Genomic DNA, 19,326 nt, shown 5'->3' on the forward strand with positions numbered 1-19,326 from the left:
GTTCTGACCACTTGGTTTTCAGTCACTTTGCTTTATCCCTCCTTCCCTTGTACTTCTCCCTTGCTCCCTACTATGTGGAGCAGCCACAAGCTCTCCAGGTTTTTCTGGAAGGCTTGTGAAACTCCCTGTATGGTCCTGTTGTTTTTCCTTGGATGTCCTGGTATTAGTTTATTGCTGATTCTCTTGTTCCTTCTCGGATGTGGATGGGCAGGTACCTGTCTGGTATCCCACCAGAGTATAGCAGTAGATATGGATTAATTATCCTTGTGAAAGACACTCATTTCTCACTCTCTAAGGGTGCCAGGAGAACCCAGAGGAGGACAGTCCTCCAAGGAGGTCCTGCAGGAGACAGAGCAGGTGAATTGTTCATTTCTTTCAGGAGACCAAACGATGTGGACCTTGACATTTCCATCTGTGTCATCTGGAGTGTCTGGATGCAATAGCTCCAGGCCCAGCAGGAACTGCCATGTCCTCCCTCTGGTGGGACGAGACAAGGGCACGAGGTGGCTTTGCTCTCCTGTTTATGTCTGGCTCTGGGAGCAACTGCTTGTAGGTGATTTTGTTATGTTTAGCCCCTGGCTGTGTCTCATCTTTAAGATTCCCAGAAGCCTCACCAGGTGAGGAAGGGAACAGCCCTGTGCAGACACCAGCAGATTTCTCAGTTTCTCTCCTTGTTCAATCCCTGCCCTCTGTCCCTGTGAAGCCATTTCCCCTTGTCCTGTCCCTCCAGGCCCTTGTCCTTGTCCCTCTCCAGCTCTCTTGGCATCCTTTTGGGCACTGGAAGGGGTTCTCAGCTCTCCCTGGAGCTTTCTGCTCTGGAGTCTGTCCCCCAGGTCCGTGTCCCTCCTGTGCTGTGCTCCAGGGGTGCTCAGTGGAAACAGCTCAGCCCTGGGGCAGGGAGGGTGTCCCTGTGTGCCTGGGACTGCTCAGTGCCACGCTGCCATGCTGACCTGCTCAGAACTGACTGCAGAGATGTTTGCCTCCACTTCTGTCAGCTCGGGTTTCAGTGGCAGGGAGGTAAGGTAGGAAACAGTCAGTAAGAACAGGGCTGGGTTTGTTGACTGAGGTTTAGAAAGCTTTTAACAAGTTGAATTATTGGTTGTATGTGAAGTGAAACACTGCTCTCCTAACTGCTCTCATTTCCTGTATCATTGCAGCCCATTCCCTGCATTAATTACAGCTCAGATTTACAGTGGATTTGGTTACACACTGCGTTGCATTCTCATTTTTTTCCTCTGTGTGTATAAATTTCTTTGGGAGTCAGGCCAAGAGGAGAGTGTGCAGATATGCACACACACATGGACTGAATTTGACTGTAATTTGCTAATTTACTGGGGAGAAGAGGTCTGGCTTTTCTTCTGTTTTGGTGTAAAAAGAGCCTTTTATTTTTCCAAAGGAGGAGCAGTAGCTGAGAACAGCCAGTGTTTGGAGAGTTCAACATTTCAGAACAGCCAGAGATGAGAGAAAATATTATCTTGTGAATTGTAAATGTGGCATTTTTAATTTGGCTGGTGTTTCCCAGAGGTTAGTGGATAATGGGAATATTATCATGCTCTTGGCTCAACCAGTAATCATCTTGCTACTTCAAGTATTTTATAAATACTGTGCCTCAGAGTTCAGCTGCATGAGGTAGAGCCTTTCACTGCTGAAGGAGTTTTTTGTAACGTGAAATATGAGGTGCAATGAGATACTGAGCATGAAATCTAGAATTTGGAAATGAGCTCTTTAGGAATTGTAAAACACAGAAGGTGATTAAAAGCAAGTTTCCTTTTCAGTTTAACATTTTTCTTCTGGCTGTATGAAAACATAAGAAGAGGTGCGTTAGGAGGATTGGTTTGGAGAGTTCATTCAGCTTTTTAAATTCATTCTTCACATTTTAACTGTTGATGCTGCAGATGATTTTCATTCAGAATATTTTGTGCCATGGTTTCATAAGTAAATGATTGTAAATTAAGTAGAATCAGATATCAAACATGTTACTGCTTTCAAAATGAAATATTCCTAAACAATTGCTTTAGAAGTGCTGGTATGATGAATATTGCTATGATGAATAATGGTATGATGACTGTATGAAGAATGATAACACACAAAAGAACAACTGAATGTAAGTTCTGCAATAACTAGGCGAAAAATAAGAAAAAAAATCCAAATAACCTTTTTTGGAAATATTTGATCCCTCTTTGTTTAGTCTTGCCACTTATCCCAGCAGTCTTTCATCTTCCCTCTTCCTCAGGCACGCTCTTGCCTGAATCCCACTGCAGCCCTGCTGTTGCCCAGCCTGGCAGGGCAGCACCCCTGAGCACACCCTGTTCTGGCCCAAAGTCACCCTTCTCCAGGCCAGCTGGCCAAGAGTTTGCACTGCAGAGCCGTGCATGAAAACCTCCTGTGCTGAGCATCCCTCCTGACCTGTGCAGGGGCTGCCTCTCCCAGGACCCTGTGCCTGGGGGTGGGCAGGGCATGCAGCAGCAGCACAGCAGGGCATGCAGCAGCAGCACAGGGCTGGAGCTGCACAGCACAGCAGGGCTGGAGCTGCACAGCACAGCTTTGGAGTGAGTGCAGGAGCCAGGGGCTGCTGAGTTAGAGCCGTGCCTGGCTGGGATTCTGTTGGGATTTCAGAGTGCAGGGTTTTACACGCTAATCCTGAATGGCAGTTGGAGCTTGGTGGTTTCCAGCATGGAGTAGCAGATTTCTCTGGGGTGAAACAATGCCCCAGTGTGTCTGGGCTGCCTCTACAGAGCCAATAAATCTGTTTTGTTTTGTTTTTCTCCCTCCTTTTCTCTCTTCCCCCTCCTCCAGGCCAGGACCCACTCGTACTGCTGAAAACCCTTCAGCTCCTCTGGACAAAGCAGGAGCTGGGGAAGGTAAGGCTGAGCCCTGCATGCTGCAGTTCCTCTGGATGCAGAGCATGTCCAGGCCAGGACGCTGGGGTCACACCCGCCAGTCTTCAGGGCTGCTTTCATTCCAGCACTCAGGGGAAGAGCCTCTGCATTTGCAGCTACAAGTGAAAAGAAAAGGTAGCTTTGTGTGATGGGGAGCAGCTCAGGGGCTCCTAGAAAAGGGCTGGAGTTTCCAGGGCTGAGTTACAGAAGGAAGGAAAATCAAAGTTGCTTTTGTTTTGTTTTAAACACTTTTTTTTGTCCATTAAATGGAGGATCTTGGGGGGGGTGGGGGGGTGGGAATTGTCCATTAAATGGAGGATCTTGGTGGGAGAGGGAAGAATATTGCTAGTAGCTGAAAAAAATGAGAATTGAATTTGGTAGAGAAGTGCTTTTTGCCAACTGGATATATCAAAATTTTCATATTTGAAGTACTCTTTTTTTTTTATGATTTGGCTTGGTTTTGCCTTTTAGAGTGGTGAATGCAATTTACACTGCTGTCTAAAACTAGTGCTGTTATTTTTATACAGCAACCTATGGGCTCTACACAGAGATTTTTCATAGGCAGTAAAATATATTTCTTCTAAGTTTGGAAGCTTGAAAACTAACAAATCAGCAGATGCAGGGGTCTGTGCTACTCAGGCAGGTTCAGAAGTGAAATGATTTCTTTTCTAGAAGGCCCAGAGCCCTGCAGCTCCCACTTAACCCCGTGGAGCATCTCCTGTGTACAGTGGCCAGCGTGGCTGAGGACCTGGAGGATGTGCTCCATCCTGGGTGTCTGCAGTGCTTACTCACTGTCCTGGGCTGCTGCTCTTACACTTTCCATTACTGTTAGGCTGTGCTTGCCAGCTGGAATAAACAACTGGAAACCCAGTGTGAGAGGTGCCTTTCCAAATGGTCATTCACTGACAGAGACTTGAGCTCAGCAGTTCTGAAACCTTGAGCTTTCCATCAAGTTTTGTTAAGAGTTGGAGGGAAAAAAAAATATTGTCTATTAGGTCTGGAGGGCACAGAACAATAGCAGGAAAGAGAAATCATCAAAATCTCTGTACTGGGTACACTGGGACGTGTATATGGATTGGGAAGAAAAATACTCTGGAGAAGAAAAAGCCTCCCATGGACATCTCCTTTGCCAGAGAGCACTGCAGTGGTTCTGGAGTGGGGGTGGAAATGCTGGAGGATCCCTAGGAGCTGTGGAATCACAGACTGGTTTAGGTTGGGAAGGAATCTGAAGCTCATCCAGTTACACCCCCTGCCATGGGCAGGGACACCTCCCACTGTCCCAGGCTGCTCCAGCCCTGTCCAACCTGGCCTTGGGCACTGCCAGGGATCCAGGGGCAGCCACAGCTGCTCTGGGCACCCTGTGCCAGGGTCTGCCCACCCTCCCAGGGAACAATTCCCAATCTCCCACCCAGCCCTGCCCTCTGGCAGTGGGAGCCATTCCCTGTGTCCTGTCCCTCCATCCCCTGTCCCCAGTCCCTCTCCAGCTTTCCTGGAGCCCCTTCAGGCCCTGGCAGGGCTCGGAGCTCTCCCTGGAGCTTCTCCTCTCCAGGGGAGCACCCCCAGCTCCAGCCTGGCTCCAGAGCAGAGGGCTCCAGCCCTCAGACCAACTTAGTGGTCTCCTTTAGATTAATTTCTACAGCTCCACTTCTTTCCTCTGTTGACCACCCCAGTGTCACCTGGGCTTTGCAGGTCCCCAGTGGGGTTTGCAGGTGTGTCCCCTCACCAGGCTGTGTGCTGAACAGGAGGGTGTTTCTCAGCTTGGAGGGTGCCCAATAAAAGCTTTTCTGGAGCAGGGGAGGGCTGTGCTGAGCCCAGTTGCTGTGGGGGGCACAGCAGGAATGTCCCTGTGGGTTTTGGTGGTGCTTGTCACGCTGTCACCAGGATGGGCTGACCCATGCCCAGGGCTGTGCACCCAACAGAAAGTGCAGAGTCTGTTTTGAGGGGCTGGGCTGCTCTGTCCTCTGTGTGCAGCTCAGGTGGGTTGTGCTGCTGCTGCTGCCCAAATGTCCAGCCCCAATAACTGAGATAAGTTGATTTAAGTTCAGCTCAGCCTGCCCCAATGTCAGGTAAGCGGCAGGAGCTTCTCTGCCTCTCACTGTGTGTGCCTGTAGGTCAGTATTGTCCATGATCTGGGGTAAATCAGCCCCTTGGTCTCACATCAGTGACCATGGGCAAGAATGTGTCTGCCAGGGCACATTTCAGTTCTGGAACATAGGTATGAGAAATAGTCATTTCCTACATAGGAATGACAGTTTGGGAATAACCAGGGAGCATCAGCAGACTGCCTAGAGCTGTGGGACTAAAAACAGCGGATCAAAGCTGAATAAAGGACTGTGTAGTTTGAGCATCAGCAACATTTTCCTATTCCCATGATCTGTCAGGCTGTAGACATCCCCCCAAGGAGCATTGCCTGCCATGGGAATCAATTGAAATGGAAATGGCAATTACAAAAAAAGTTTGAGAGGAATCCCTCGCTGGCAGAGGGACGAGGGATGGAGCCAGGCAGCACAGCACTCTTTCCTCTCTGATTTAGGTGTCTCGTGCCCTCTTTGTTCTCTGCCTTCCCCCTCAGACTATAGATGCCCTAGCTGAAGGCTTGCTGGGATGTTTGGAAGGAGACTTTTTCCCAGCTCATCACAGTCTCACTGGTAGGAAGGCCAGACTCAGAACAGACGAGCAGTTCGTGCTGCTGGCAATGCTGTCAGTGCTGGGAGCTGCTCTGCTGTGCCAGCAGGACCTGGTGTCTGCTGGAGCCCATCCTGCCAGAGCCCAGGCTCAGATTCCTGCCCAAGGAGGAGCTCAGTGGGGTGGTGGAAACTCCCAAAGTGCTCAAGTGGGGCTTCTGGGGGAGGAAAAGCCATTTCCAAAGAGTGCAGTGGAGTTGGTGAGTTGCTTTGTTTTCCTTTGGCTGTTGTAGTGGATGTTTGTGGTTGAATCAGAGATCATCTTTGCCTTCTGCTGCATCTCCCAGCAAAGCTGGCGGCCTGTGTTTAACATGGCAAAAACTCTTGCCACAGGGAGAATTATTTAGAGAGGGAAATCTCTTATCTAAAGTCCCATCTCCATTAGTCATCAGCTTTTTCATACTGCCTTTATAGCCCACTGAGAAAGAAACAGTTTCTGTCATAAACCATAGGTTCTGTGGGTTTTCCAGACATGAGAGACACTCTGGAAAACAACTGTCTTCCAGTAAAAATTGTTGATGAATAAAAAAAGAAAAAATTCACTGGCAAATTTTCTGTAGATTTTATTTGGTTTTCCATGTTGTTCTTCAGACTTTATATTGTTTCCACTGGAAGCTCTGAATGGGGCCACGAATCCAGTAAATTACAAGTGCTGGCTGCAGCAGGAATGAGCATCTTTTGGATTTGGCTTTTTAGCCAGAAAAGAAAGAGAGCAGCTGCTCTCAGTGATTTCTTGTTTTCTGTCTCTGCTCTCACCCTGCTCCACGCTGGTGATGTACCACGCAGTGAGAGGTCCTGTGTGGGTACTGAGGATGCCACCTCCTCACCCTGCCAACCCTCCCAGCTCCCTGGAAACTACTTCTAATGTAAACATTATAGAGATACTGCTCGGTACTGCTAATTTATCACTTCTACCAGATGGGGAGTAAGTAGCCTATTAACATTCACAAAGTGAGGGTCCAATTCCTTCACATTTCTAAACACATCACCCTGGGATTCCTAAGATTTATTCCGTGGAGTTTTCCCATGATCTGAGCCCCTTTGTGTGGCCTTTAGGCTTGTGGAGGTGCTCAGGGAGCTTTTGGGGGAAGGAGCACAGATTTGGAGGATGACAGTCTGACAGAATTTGAACTCAGATATTTCATTCACTTTGATCTGAGTGTAGAATCCAAACTAATTTGAGATTCCCAAATATTCCGATTATGGGTACTATTGTGGCTGAAGTAAGCATAAGGTTAAATGTGCAAGTTTGTGGTGAAGCCATGAGGAGGGGTTCCTGTACTACACCTTGCAGGTGTCTTAGAAGATCAGAAGGTTTTTCAGCCCACTTCTCTACCTTCAATATTGCCATTTTCCCAATAACACCCCTCTCTCCAGCTCACTTCTTTTCTCCCCCTCCCCCAAATCCCAAGCCCCTTTGTCTGCCCCACAGAACAACTTCTCTGTCTTTATGGGATAATTAGTGTGGACAATTGCTGCTTTTCCCATTGGGTTTGAGGTGCAGTGAGCCATGAAGGAATCTGTAATGACATGAAAAGTCACTGGAGGCGCGGATGGTGGCTGAATAGCAACAGTTACCTCTCTGAATAGATTAAATTTAAAAAAATAAAGCTTTGTGTTCAGCTGGGGGAAGGGAGGATTCACTAATCTTTTTGTACTTGACAATGTGGTTTTGTATCTCGGCAGCTCAAGGAAGAAATCAGGCGGGGCTTTGCCAGACTGGAGGACCCTTTGGCAGGACTCCTGGCCATGCTGGAGAGCAGCAGTCATTGGAAGGGGAAAGGGCATTCCCTGGAGTATTACATCACCACGGAGCTGCAGCTTTGGATAAAAGCACATCCTGCTGTCCCGCAGGTTAGAAAAAGAGAAAGCAAGAGAGCTGGGAGAGAGGAGAGAGCAATTGATTTTAATGTTCCTCAAGTACCTCTAGTTTCACTATATTCCAGAGTCCAGATCTTCTCTGCAGCCTTATACAGAGTGTGACAAGGTGTGAAACACAGTGAGATGTTATCTGTGGCATGCTGGCCTGAAAATGAAATCATATTGGGAGCTGTGCTGCCAGAGCTGTTTCCCCTCCAAAGTTGGGATTTCATCTCTCCAGATCAAACCGCTTTGGTCAAGCGTTGCTCTTGCAGCCTTTCCAGGCTGGAGGCTCTCCCACTGGAACCCACATCCCTGCTGTCAGTAGAAACCCAGTTGCAGAAATCTGCTCTGTGTGTTCTTCCAGCTCTGCAAATAGAAGCCAGTTAGTGTAGGATTGCTTAATTCGTGCCATATGGTGGGAATGCAGAAAATGGGAACAGCCTGCCTTTTCAGCAGCTGAATGATTAGTTCTGTAAAGCTGGGTCATCAGATTATATGTCTTAGTGTTTACCATTCCTTCTGCCTTCAGATATTCTGACCTACTGAGATTTTCTCTCTTCTGTGAGCTTTTGGCTCTGAACTGCAGGATACTTTTATATTTGTGTTGCTTCCTTTCCCACTTTTCCAAATGGCTCTGGTTCGATGTTGAGCTCTCCCATTACAGGCTCAGCGAAGTGCGACTGCACTGAAATTCCTGTGTCATGAGTGAATGATCACGTGGGAGCACAAGGATTTAAATACCTGTGTCTGTGCATCTTTTGATGGTGCTTTTGCTTTCCCTACCCTTTGTGCACCCAGCAGCAAGCCTGAGAATGAAAATGGAATTCTTATGCCTGATAGGTGAGATCTCCCTGGAGGAGAGTCACTGAATTCAAAGATTTTCTGCTGGGAACTGGAGGGGAGAATTTCTGAAGAACTGTTAGCACTGAGGGCATTTTTCCAGTTTCAGATTTTACTTTTGCACAAGGCCCTATCCCTTCTCCAGAATTACCCCACAAACATTTCATGTTCTTAAAGTAGGTGCTGTGGAAAAAATGTGTATCCTATTGCTCTGATTTCTGCCTGCAGACTCCGTGGGGAAATGGGAGAATCTCTTCCAGAGGAATTTGCTCTGTTTAAACAAGCTGTGTTTTCAACCACCATTGAACTGCAGCCATCTTTACCAAACCTGTGTTTGATTGTTTTTTGGTTGTCTTTTGAAGTCTAGCACCAAGCTGAAGAAGCTGCAGGCCCGTGTGCTCGGAATGCTCTCCCAGTGCCCAGCTAATCTGCTTGACCCCCTGATTAGCATTTACCAGCTCCACACAGCAGACCGGAACTATTTGCTTGAACATGTCAGTCATCTTTATCTCCAGGGCAATTACAAAGAGGTGGGTCATGTCTTTCAAATAAATTTACCTTGCCAGCTCTCTGTGAATGTCTATGTCCTTTTTTTTTTGGATGCATTTCAAAGTGAATTCCACTTCATCCCAGCAGCTGCACGCTGTGAATGCTGCAGCTTAATGTTCTCTTCCTGTGTACAGGAGCAGCCTGGGCTCAACCTCGGCTTTTCTGCTGACTGGGGACAGAATGTCAGGGAATCCCCCTCCACTCCTTTGCTGACCTTCAAAAGTAATAGGTTAATAGGCTTTAATTTGGAGAATTTAAGGGGATGTTGTATTCTTTTTTGTTTTCCTTGCCCTTAGCAAGAAAAGAAGGGATTTTAATCCTTGGTCATAGACCTGCTGTGCTATCTCCAGCCCACCTGCAGCCAGAGGGCTTGGAAAACCTCACTGGTCCCATGTGATTGGCCCAACCTCAGGTCTCAGTTGGAGGAGTTTTGAAGCCTCTTTACCACTGAGGCTCATATTCCAAATGTGTAACACTGCCTGTGTCTGTCTCTGGGTGTTTGACACAGGCAGGAGTTCACCAGACCCAGATCTGGTGTGCTTTACCCTGTTTTACAGCACTGCAGCATCTCCAGCTTGGTTGCCCCATCCCTGGAATTGTTCCAGGCCAGGTTGGACAGGGCTTGGAGCATCCTGGGGTAGGGGGAGGTGTCCTTGCCCATGGCAGGGGGTGGAACTCAATGGTCTTGAAAGTCCCTCCCAACCATTCTGTGATTTTTCTTTTTTAAAGCCAAAAGGGTTTGTTTTTCTCCCAGAAACATGGTTCATTTGGATGGTATATAACAACTTGACCTTGTTTAGCAAAAGTAAAACTCAAATAGAATTCTTAAAATCCTGTTCTTCAGTAAAGCTGAATTCCCAGGTGACATCCTGGAATCCCATTCTTTTTGGTTTCTTTCAATATGAAACAAAGATATTTTGTATTTGGTTTGAAGTTCCCAGGTAGCTGATTGAGACTTAGTCTTGTGCTCAAAATGTTTTTGAATGTGAATATTTGACAATAACAACATGAAGAAATGTCTTATTTGATTATATTCAAGTAGGATTTTTAGGTTCATGGCTCCACAGATAATTGTTTTCATTAGCAGTACAGTTCTTCCTAGATCCAGCTTTGGAAAGCTCTAGATTCTTTTGTTGGAATTGTTGTTCTGTTTTTTCTTTCACAGCAGAGATCATTTACTGCTCATTCCCAGTGTGAAGAACAGGAAACCTCAACAGCTTCTCACTCTCAGCCATAGCTTTCTTCTAGCTTTCTTTTGTTACCAGAAGGATGAATAGAATTATCTTCAAAAATAACAGGAAGTCTTTTACTGTCCTTGGAGACTCAATCAAGCTAACCCCGAACAACCTGGAGCTGGGGCTCTGAGCATTGCAGTGGCTCTGGGTGTCCATCTGTCCTTCCTCTCAGCTGGGGAAGTGAAGCAGACTTACATGTAGGATTGTTGGCTCTTCAGTCTCTCACCTGAAATGCCAGAAATCATACAAATCCTGACTGTCATTATTTATTTTCTTGTTGTATTTGCAATAAAACACCAGGCCTTTTACAGTTCAGTACTTAAAAGGACTTATAAAACAGAGGGAGATGACATTTTTCATGGAAAGATAGTGATAGGACAGGGTCAAGTATTTTAAGCTAAAATAAGAGAAATTTAGATGGGATATCATGAAGAAATCCTTCCCTGTGAGGGTGGGCAGGCCCTGGCACAGGGTGCCCAGAGCAGCTGTGGCTGCCCCTGGATCCCTGGCAGTGCCCAAGGCCAGGTTGGACAGGACATGGAGCAGCCTGGGACAGTGGAAGGTGTCCCTGCCCATGGCAGGGGTGGGACTGGATGGGCTTTCAGGTCCCTTCCAACCCAAACCAGTCTGGGATTCTGTGATTTATTCTAGAGCAGGTTATTCCCTTTGTCTGTGGTGTGCAAACCATGAATGTCCTCTGCCCTGAAGGTTAAGGCTCCTTTCCCTCATGGAGATTTTGGAGAATGTTCGCTTTGGAAAACAAGATCCCAAAGCTCCCTGGGGATGGCCATGGCAGTTGTTTGGTGCTGAAGCACCTCTGGTCCTCCGTTACGCCTGGATTTGGGGGAGCTGGTCGGAGGCTGAGCCTGGGGCTGGGGGCAGCGCTGGCACGGGGCAGGAGAGGGGACTAGAGACAGATTGTGGTTCTGGTTCAGCAGCACGGGCTGTGCTGAGGAGGCACCTGCGGGGAGCAGCGCCAGCGGATGGCACTGTGCTCCCGGGATGCAGGGAAACAGGCAGATCCTGGGAGCTGGGGAGGAGTAGGGATGTGGAACTGCGCTTTGAGGTGTCTGTCTGGCGTTTTGTCTTTCTTTTGTGATGGGAGCGTGCAGCTGCTGGAGGAGCAGTGAGAGCTCTGAGCAGGCGAGGGGCTCCCGGCTCTGCTCGTTGTGGCCCCCATGGCATGGGGAGATGGGAGGGTTCAGCACTCCTGCTTGGAGTTCCAGAGAATCACAGCAGCCTTGTCCCCTTCCCAGAACCCCTCCAAAGCCAGCCATGGCTCTGTGCCACCCTGGACCTGGGCTGTGCCAGAGGTGCCGGAGCCCTGCAGCTGCCGTGCGGGCAGGGCGATGGGAGCCAGGGCTCAGGTGTGGGAACGGGGCTGGGAAATGGGAACACCGTGTGGGAAGGGTGCTGGGTCAGGAGGATGTGCCACGGGAAGGGCCCTGCATGAGTGCTCTGTGGGAGGCACAATGGGTGCCACTGGATTTGGTGAGGGGAGGGTGCTGGGTGCTGGTGGATTTGGAGTGTGTGGGAAGGGTGGTGAGTACTTCTGGTGTGGGAAGGGCACTTGAGTGTCAGTGGAAGTGGTGCAAGAAGGACTCTGGATGGATTTGGTGTGGGAAGGCTGCTGGATGTTTTAGTATAGGAGGGACACTGGGTTTGCTGTGGGAAGGTGTGGGGTGGCAGGGCACTGGGTGTGGTGTGGGAAGGTCTGGGGTGGAAGGACACCCCGCTCTGGTGTGGAAGGACACTGGGTATGGTGTGGGAAGGTCTGGTGTGGAAGGACATCCTGCTCTGGTGTGGAAGGGCACTGGGTGTGGTGTGGAAGGACACTGGGTATGGTGTGGGAAGGTCTGGGGTGGCAGGACACCCCGCTCTGGTGTGGAAGGACTCTGGGTATGGTGTGGGAAGGTCTGGTGTGGAAGGACATCCTGCTCTGGTGTGGAAGGGCGCTGGGTGTGGTGTGGAAGGACACTGGGTGTGGTGTGGGAAGGTCTGGGGTGGCAGGACACCCCGCTGTGGTGTGGAAGGGTGCTGGGTGTGGTGTGGAAGGACACTGGGTATGGTGTGGGAAGGTCTGGGGTGGCAGGACACCCCGCTCTGGTGTGGAAGGACACTGGGTATGGTGTGGGAAGGTCTGGGGTGGCAGGACACCCCGCTGTGGTGTGGAAGGGTGCTGGGTGTGGTGTGGAAGGACACTGGGTATGGTGTGGGAAGGTCTGGGGTGGCAGGACACCCCGCTCTGGTGTGGAAGGACACTGGGTATGGTGTGGGAAGGTCTGGGGTGGCAGGACACCCCACTCTGGCGTGGCAGGGCGCTGGGTGCTGGCAGGACAATGCTGGATTCAGCAGACCGGGGGTAATGCCGCGCGAGCGGGGCTGCGAGAGGCCCTGAATAGGCCAGGCTGTGCTGGAGAAGAATGAGGGGTAGGCAGAAGGCAAGCTAGTGTTTCATGGTCATCTTATGTTACACTTCAGCCTTTCAAAGAGTGTCTGGGGCTGCTTGAATGAACCTCTCTTGCACTGCGAATGCGGGAGCCTGGAGACAAAGGGGACTCTTGTCACTCTCAGGCCCCTTTGGGGAATAAAAGCCATTGTCACATGAACAGGGGCAGTCTGGCAGGCTGTGCATGCTTCAGTGCCCCATGATATCGCTAAGTCTCAGCAGAAATCACATTCAGGGCCCTGTCAGCTTTGATTAGCGGGGTCTCATGACTTAATGTGCTGCGATATTTCATGTCTAAGGGTGGCGGCTGTCTTTCTGGGGGATGAATGCCCTCTATTGTCCACTGAGTTATTTTATTTACATTTTTTAAACAGCTTATAAAGGTAAAAAGATAGCTGTGCTTAAAGAAAAAAAATCAAATTCCTTTGCTTCTGGATCAGCAGTGAGTGCTACTCGGGTCAGATACAGTGAAACTTGTTTTCACAGTCACCATCAAAGTTCTCGTCTTGTTTAACAGCTTTATAGTAAATTCTGAACAGGTGGCAGTGGAGCTGGGTTTAGGAAGGAAACAATAAATAATCTTTTTAGCCTCTGACAACCAGAAATATTCCTGGGCCTGAGAGACCTCCCACTCCAGCCTCTGTGTCAGGGACTCAGAGTTTCTCTCCCCTTCATCACTTCAGTTCTTAAAAAAGAATATTGGATGAAGCCAGTACTATTTTATTTTTAACACAATTTTCAGTTGCTGTCTGTTGACATTTCTCGGTTTTCAAAAGCAGAGTATATTTTTTCTTCTAATGTTTTATCCATCAATTTCTAGAAATAATGAAGACTCGTATGTTAAATTTAGTTCACGTTTGCTCTTTCAATTAAGATAATGTGGCTTATCTGGTAGAGTTCAGTTAAAAGTTGACATAAAATATGTTGGAATACCCAGAGAAAAAAGTTGTATAGACACAAAATTTCAGGTTTTTTGTCAGCAATACTGCTACAGACATAACAGAAAGGGTGATTGAACAGAGTTAAACTTAAAGGAGCACGAATACTCAGAAATGTAAAATCCCCATTATGACCTTCAGTTCTAGTGCAGGGATTTTGTGAACAGAGCCAGGGGTGTTGGTGTTTGTAGCCCTACTTCATCCATGGTGCTGGACTACATGCAGCATATCTTTGCAGATCTGTCATAGAGATCAGTGTTAGCATTGATTGAGCACAGTAATGGATAATCAGATATTTTATTTTCTCACTCTGGCTCTTCCTGAGCTGTTCTCAAGCCAGGGAAAATGTCTCTGATATTGCTTCTTATCTCCATTCACCACCTTAACTATACAAAGGCATGTGCAGCTCTTACTGTATTTTAAAGTGTGTTCATTTGTATTTTGTTTTTTCTTTTAAATTAAGAATCATATTGGCTAAGAAGCCCAAGGAGAATGTTACAGCAGTTGTTTCTCCCATAAAGATGATGATGATGTTTCAGTATCAACCCTCTTTCCTCTAAACATACCCTGCTGCTGTAGTAGCATGGTGCCTGCCTGGTGATGCCCCTCTGGAGTAAAGGGAGCCAGCCCACGGGCCATGGGCCACTGCTGCCCTTCCCAGTCTCCAGAGCCACCTCTGCCCTGGGGTGTGCCCAGGGAATGCTGGAAAGGAGCTTCAGCATTGCTGGGAGTCATAAGTGAGATGGCAGATTTCTGCTCCTACTGCCAGAATTTCTGGGCTCTGGGACAGCCCTGGGATGTGCAGCAGATCCAGCTGTGCAGAGTCTGGGTCTGGTGGAGGTGGGCAATGCTCAGAGAATGAGCTGAGCAGTTAAACCCCACCTAAAACTGCTGAAGGACCTGAGGGACACAAATGAGAGAGGGCTGGCTTCAGTTCTCTCTTCCCCTCACCTGTGCCTTCTGTCCCTCTACCTCAAATTCTTTGGCTGGGAATAGCCTGTCACTGCTCCATGTTGATGGTCTCATTCTCCCCTGGTCTCCTGAGTGTGGACCTGAGGAATGTCCTGTTTTCCTGGTTTCTGCAGACGTTCCCACAGCCAGCTGTGTATGAAGTGCCCTTTGAGCAGGAAGCAATCAACCATCGAACCTGATGTCATCCACTTGCAGTGATGCACTCTGAGAGCTCAGCAAAGTTGATTAGCCTCAAGTTTGAAATGAGTGATTCCAAAACACAAACCAGATGTGCCCAATGATTAATACCTGGTGTGCCTTTTACTCAATTTTTTCTGTCATTATCTAGGCTTTGATCACTGTGATTTTCTCTGCAAAGTCTCCTGTTGTTTTGTTTATTCTTTGGGTTTTCAGAAATTCCCTCACTGTGTGTTCAGAAATAGTGCACTCAGTCAGGCACAGCCATCTCTGAGTTTGTGCTGTCCCAGCTCACTTGCAGCAGGGCCAGGAGCAGGAGTCCATCCTGCCCCAGCACTCCAAGCAGTTCTCCTGCACGAGGCAATTCCTCTGCTGCGAGCCCCACCGTGGGAAAACGCAGAAATCGTCAGCGCAGACACCACCCAAGTGCACATGCCCTTGCAGATAAGATCTTGTGTGGCTTCCTGCACCTCGTACTGTATGTGGAAAGAATAGTCATTTTTCGATGAGACAGAGCCAAGTGCACTCAAAACAAGCGGCGAGGAGCAGGTACTGGTGCAGGCTGTCCCCTGCACTCCCCGCTTTCCCATACTCGTGGGTTGCGTTCGCGTGACTGCGGGAGTGTTCTGGTGCTCATGGCTGGGCCTGAACATGTCAGGTTTGGGAAACTTGCCCCATCCTTTGGTCATGGCACCTACACGTAGCTTAGGTGGAATTCAGTGTAGTGTTGCCCACCTTTCAATTCTGCCCCAGACTCAACCAGCCTTCTGCTGTATTTTAGGGATTTATCCTTGGCATACAAAACTATTGCAAAATGTCCAGATGGGATTTTTGCATTCACTATCAATAAGTCAAAGAATGGCCCAAAACTCCCCAATGATGAGGAGGCTCAGGAGCTTGGACAGGAGTTGGATCAGGCAATGGCCATCAGCTTTTCTGCTGCACTAAGCAGTGCACTCATCACATCCTGCTCCCAGGTACACTTGGGGGTTCAAGGCAAGAGAGGGACCAGCTTCCCCGTGGCTTGTTGTCATCTGTGGGGGTTTAGGTTGAGCACTGTTATGTACTGCAATAATAATAATTATTGCCCTTGTTAGATTATGCTAGAAACTCTCTGTGGATGAAACATATTTTTGTGCAAAGGCTCCTTGTACCACCAGCCATGACAATTATATTCTCTTGAGCTTGAGGGGGTGATTAGGCCCTGATAGGTGTCAATATCTCAGCATTCCGCAGAGCTTGCCCATGTTCCTGCATCCTGCCTCGGGTTTTGGCTCTTACTGACCAGCTGGTGAAGTCGGGGGTGCCTGCTGTTCAGACCTGGGCAGCCCTGCTGCCCCAGCCCGAGGATCTGCAGCACGGATTCCCAGCACTGCAGATGGGCAATGCTGGCTCTGGGTGGGAGGGGGTTTCTCACCCCTTCAGTTACAGCCTGTTCAGCCTCATTAAAGTGTTTGTTTTCTGAGTCAAAATGAGCCTGCGAATGAGGTGCTGCTTTGCTGGAGATCTTATCGGCTGTAAACAGACTGTTAAAAATAGGCTCGTTTTACACAAAACTTGTTTGTGGAGTGAAACAATTCAAAACACGATAATAACAAAACAAAATCTTAAAATAGCTCGGAGTTGAGACCACAGACACAGCTGCCAAGCACTTTCATCTTTATTACAGTTACTCATATCTCTTCTCCTACTATTCCCATTGTAAGCAGGCTGATTTTATCTCTGCTGGCCTCCCCTCAGCCCAGCCCCTGGAGCTGCACCCTCATCCAGCCTGGTGCCTGTTCCTCGCGCCCAGCTCGTGCTTGGCCTTCCACCATGGCTTCAGGCCTGGAGCCGGCAGCTGCCCTGCTCCCGGAGCGTTCCCTGCTGCCGGGAGGCTCTGCCAGCAGCACCATGGCTCGGCCTGCTCCTGACCTGCTGGAGCATGTCAAATTACTGATAAAAACCAGATTACGGGCCAGGCTGCCCAGAGCAATGGAGTCGTCATCCCTGGAGATGTTCAAAATAACATGTGGATGTGGCACCTAGGGATATGGTTTGGCTGTGACCGCTGTGGTGGTGGTGGGTTGGATTTAGTGATCTTAGAGATCTTCTCCAACCGTGAGGATTCCATGAATCTCTGTGTGATTGGAGCTCCTCTGTCCTCCAGGCCTGCTGTGGGAGAGCTGCATCTGCCAGCCCTGGGCAGGGAAGAGGGAGCTCCCCACACTCTGGACAAATGAACATCTGTTGTTCCACACCCTTGGGGACAGGGTGGTATATCCAACCAGGGAAAGAGGAACACCCAACCTGTCACCACACATGTTCATCTGATTAAGTCACCTGTACAGTTAGTGGAGCTGGAGATAAACCTCAGCCATGTAGATAACAGTGCTGCAATTAGGTTAATCTGAACATTAAAAAGCCATTAGGGAGCTGTTGGATGTTGCAGTTAAAACTAAGGCTACAATAAGAGCTACTAACAAGATCAAATGATGAAACAAGGCCTGGAGAGTTGCAAATATTTTCTTCTCTCTTTCTCTCTCTCTCTCTCTCTCTCTCTTTTTTTTTTTTTTTTTTTTTTTTTTTTTTTTTTTTTAATGATTTCTTTTGATTCAGCAAACTTGAGGAGCTGGGAGGAAAGCAAAACCATCTGCCAAAGCTTTGGAGATCTAAATCCTCTTTTCACATCCACACCACACCAGAAATAGCAACCTTCAACCTGAGAACAATCACTCAGCTTAAACATTGTGCTGTTAAACTGAAAATGTGAGAGGAACAAATCAGCTCTTTGCCTCTGACTTGTGGAATAGTTGTAAAGTCTGGAGCTGGAGAGGTTTGGCTGAGGTTTAGCTAGGCTAAGCAATGCTCCTGTGTATTTCTGTTCAGTCTCTGCATTAATGGTGATTCCTCTTTTTGTCACTTAAAGTTCTTTTCTTGATTTCTCTTTTGAAGATGAAGCCTGGTCTTCCAATGAAGCAGTGTTAAAAGAAAACAAACCACCCAAACTGCCCCAAAACCAAACCCAAACCAAAACAAACAGAAAAAACTGTTTTCCCACTTCTAAGTGGGGCAGTAAGAGCAGCTGAACTTCTATGGCATGTCTTGGTTCTCTGCTTTTACACACTCAGTCTGTGATGCAGTGGGTGAAATAAAGGCACAAATTCCCCAGAAAGGAATATAATCCACTGCTGCTTCTGTGAGCAGGGATGAGCTGTGAGATGCCTGTGGTGCTTTTGGGGCTCTGCAGGACGTGCTGCCAGTGATAGGGTGTGTTCAGGTTGCACTTGAGTGATCACAGGAAATGCATTTCAAGGCATATGCCTGCCCCCACTTGGGTTATTCTGGGTTTTTTTTCCCAGAAAAGTTTCATGCAGGTGACATGCAATGGTGGGGTTTTTGTTCCCTGGGGAAATGCACACTTGGTACTGCATTTTGTTTATGTGTTATGAGGTCTGTAAGGAAAATGGGGACAAACATTTTAGCAGGGCTTGGAGTGGAGGAAAAGAGGTGATGGTTTTAAACTATTAGAGGGAAGATTAAGATTTGATATATTTTTTTTACAATGAGGGTGGTGAGGCCCTGGCACAGATTGCCTAGAGAAGCTGTGGCTGCCCCATCCCTGGAAACATTCCAAGTCAGGATGGACAGCAGCTCTGAGCAACCTGATCCAGCTGAAGATGTCCCTGCTCACTGCAGGGGGGGTGCAACTATTTTGCTTGTTAAAGGCCCCTTCCAACCCAAACCAATTTACTATTCTATATTCCAACAAATAGCACAGTTCTAACATGCATCCATTTTGACAAATGCGTCATTTTCCTGGTCTTTCTCTCAAATTCAATCACCAAGAGCAGAGAAACCTATGGAAGAGAAGAGCTTTTCCTCCACTCTCTACCACACTGGTTTTATCCTCATCTGAATAAACAGGTGTTTGTGAGCTCAGTGGATTCCATCCCATCACTGGTCAGTTGTGCACACATGCTCTGCCAGGGTCACAGATGTCTTTTCTGCACTGCTCACAGCCCTTTGGCCTCTTACAGCAGCCTGACTTGTCCAGCCTCCTCAGTCCTGGGTCCCTCTTCAGCATGAGCACACAGAGGCTCCAAGGCTCCTTGCCCTGATTGCCCCACTTACTGGCACAAGGCACTGTATTAAAGTCACCCATTAAGTGCTTATTCTGTATTTGGGATCCAAGGTTCTCACACACTACAGAAACGAGACACTCTTACCTCCTGTAAATCCTAATCTGTGCCTGTGCCTCCCAAGCAGTGCACAGTCAGAGCTTCATCCATTCCTGTGGTCTCCAGCTGGGAAGGGACAGGCAGTGGCTGAACCAGCTCTTCTGAGCTTGAGTTCCTCCAGTTCATCCCAGCAGGTTCCAGAAGATCCTGATTTGGAGGCAATTTGTGAACATGGCAGGTCTTGACTTACCAAAGATTTGGAGATCCCATGAAAGGGAAAAATATAGTTCTTCCCATCTTGCTGCCTGTGGTGACCCTGGCACTTTCAGGGGTGTCAAATAAATAGGGAATACCCATCCCAGCTGGTTTTGTCCATGTGCTTCACTTGCTTTCTGCCCAACAATTTGATCTTTAATTTTTGCTCCAGGGGCTGTTGCTACTCAGGATATGCAGCTCTGCCAGGAGTGTTCTTGTACGTTTGTGGAATGAATGCGGCTGAATGTTTGCAGGATTTGTGCTTGACAACGTAACAGAAATAATAAACACATTAAAAATGTGTATAGCATTATTTTTATTTCAC

At 48.1% G+C, this 19,326-nt stretch overlaps 1 protein-coding gene across 5 annotated transcripts in view; it reads left to right on the forward strand.

Annotated features, from left to right (window-relative positions):
* Window positions 1–19,326, forward strand: part of EXD3 (exonuclease 3'-5' domain containing 3) — a 250,773-nt gene that overhangs the window by 73,624 nt on the left and 157,823 nt on the right. For 4 of the 5 annotated variants that reach the window (XM_021533676.3, XM_077787868.1, XM_077787867.1 and 1 more), the window contains exons 3-5: window positions 2,797–2,861; window positions 7,250–7,417; window positions 8,629–8,796. In XM_021533676.3, the coding sequence (XP_021389351.1) occupies window positions 2,797–2,861; window positions 7,250–7,417; window positions 8,629–8,796 (401 nt within the window). Of the gene's footprint in view, window positions 1–2,796; window positions 2,862–7,249; window positions 7,418–8,628; window positions 8,797–19,326 lie in introns of those variants that run through there. The other variant, XM_077787869.1, reaches the window with a different exon arrangement.

Source organism: Lonchura striata, chromosome 22 (assembly GCF_046129695.1).
Source record: "Lonchura striata isolate bLonStr1 chromosome 22, bLonStr1.mat, whole genome shotgun sequence".
Classification (NCBI taxonomy): Eukaryota; Metazoa; Chordata; class Aves; order Passeriformes; family Estrildidae; genus Lonchura; species Lonchura striata.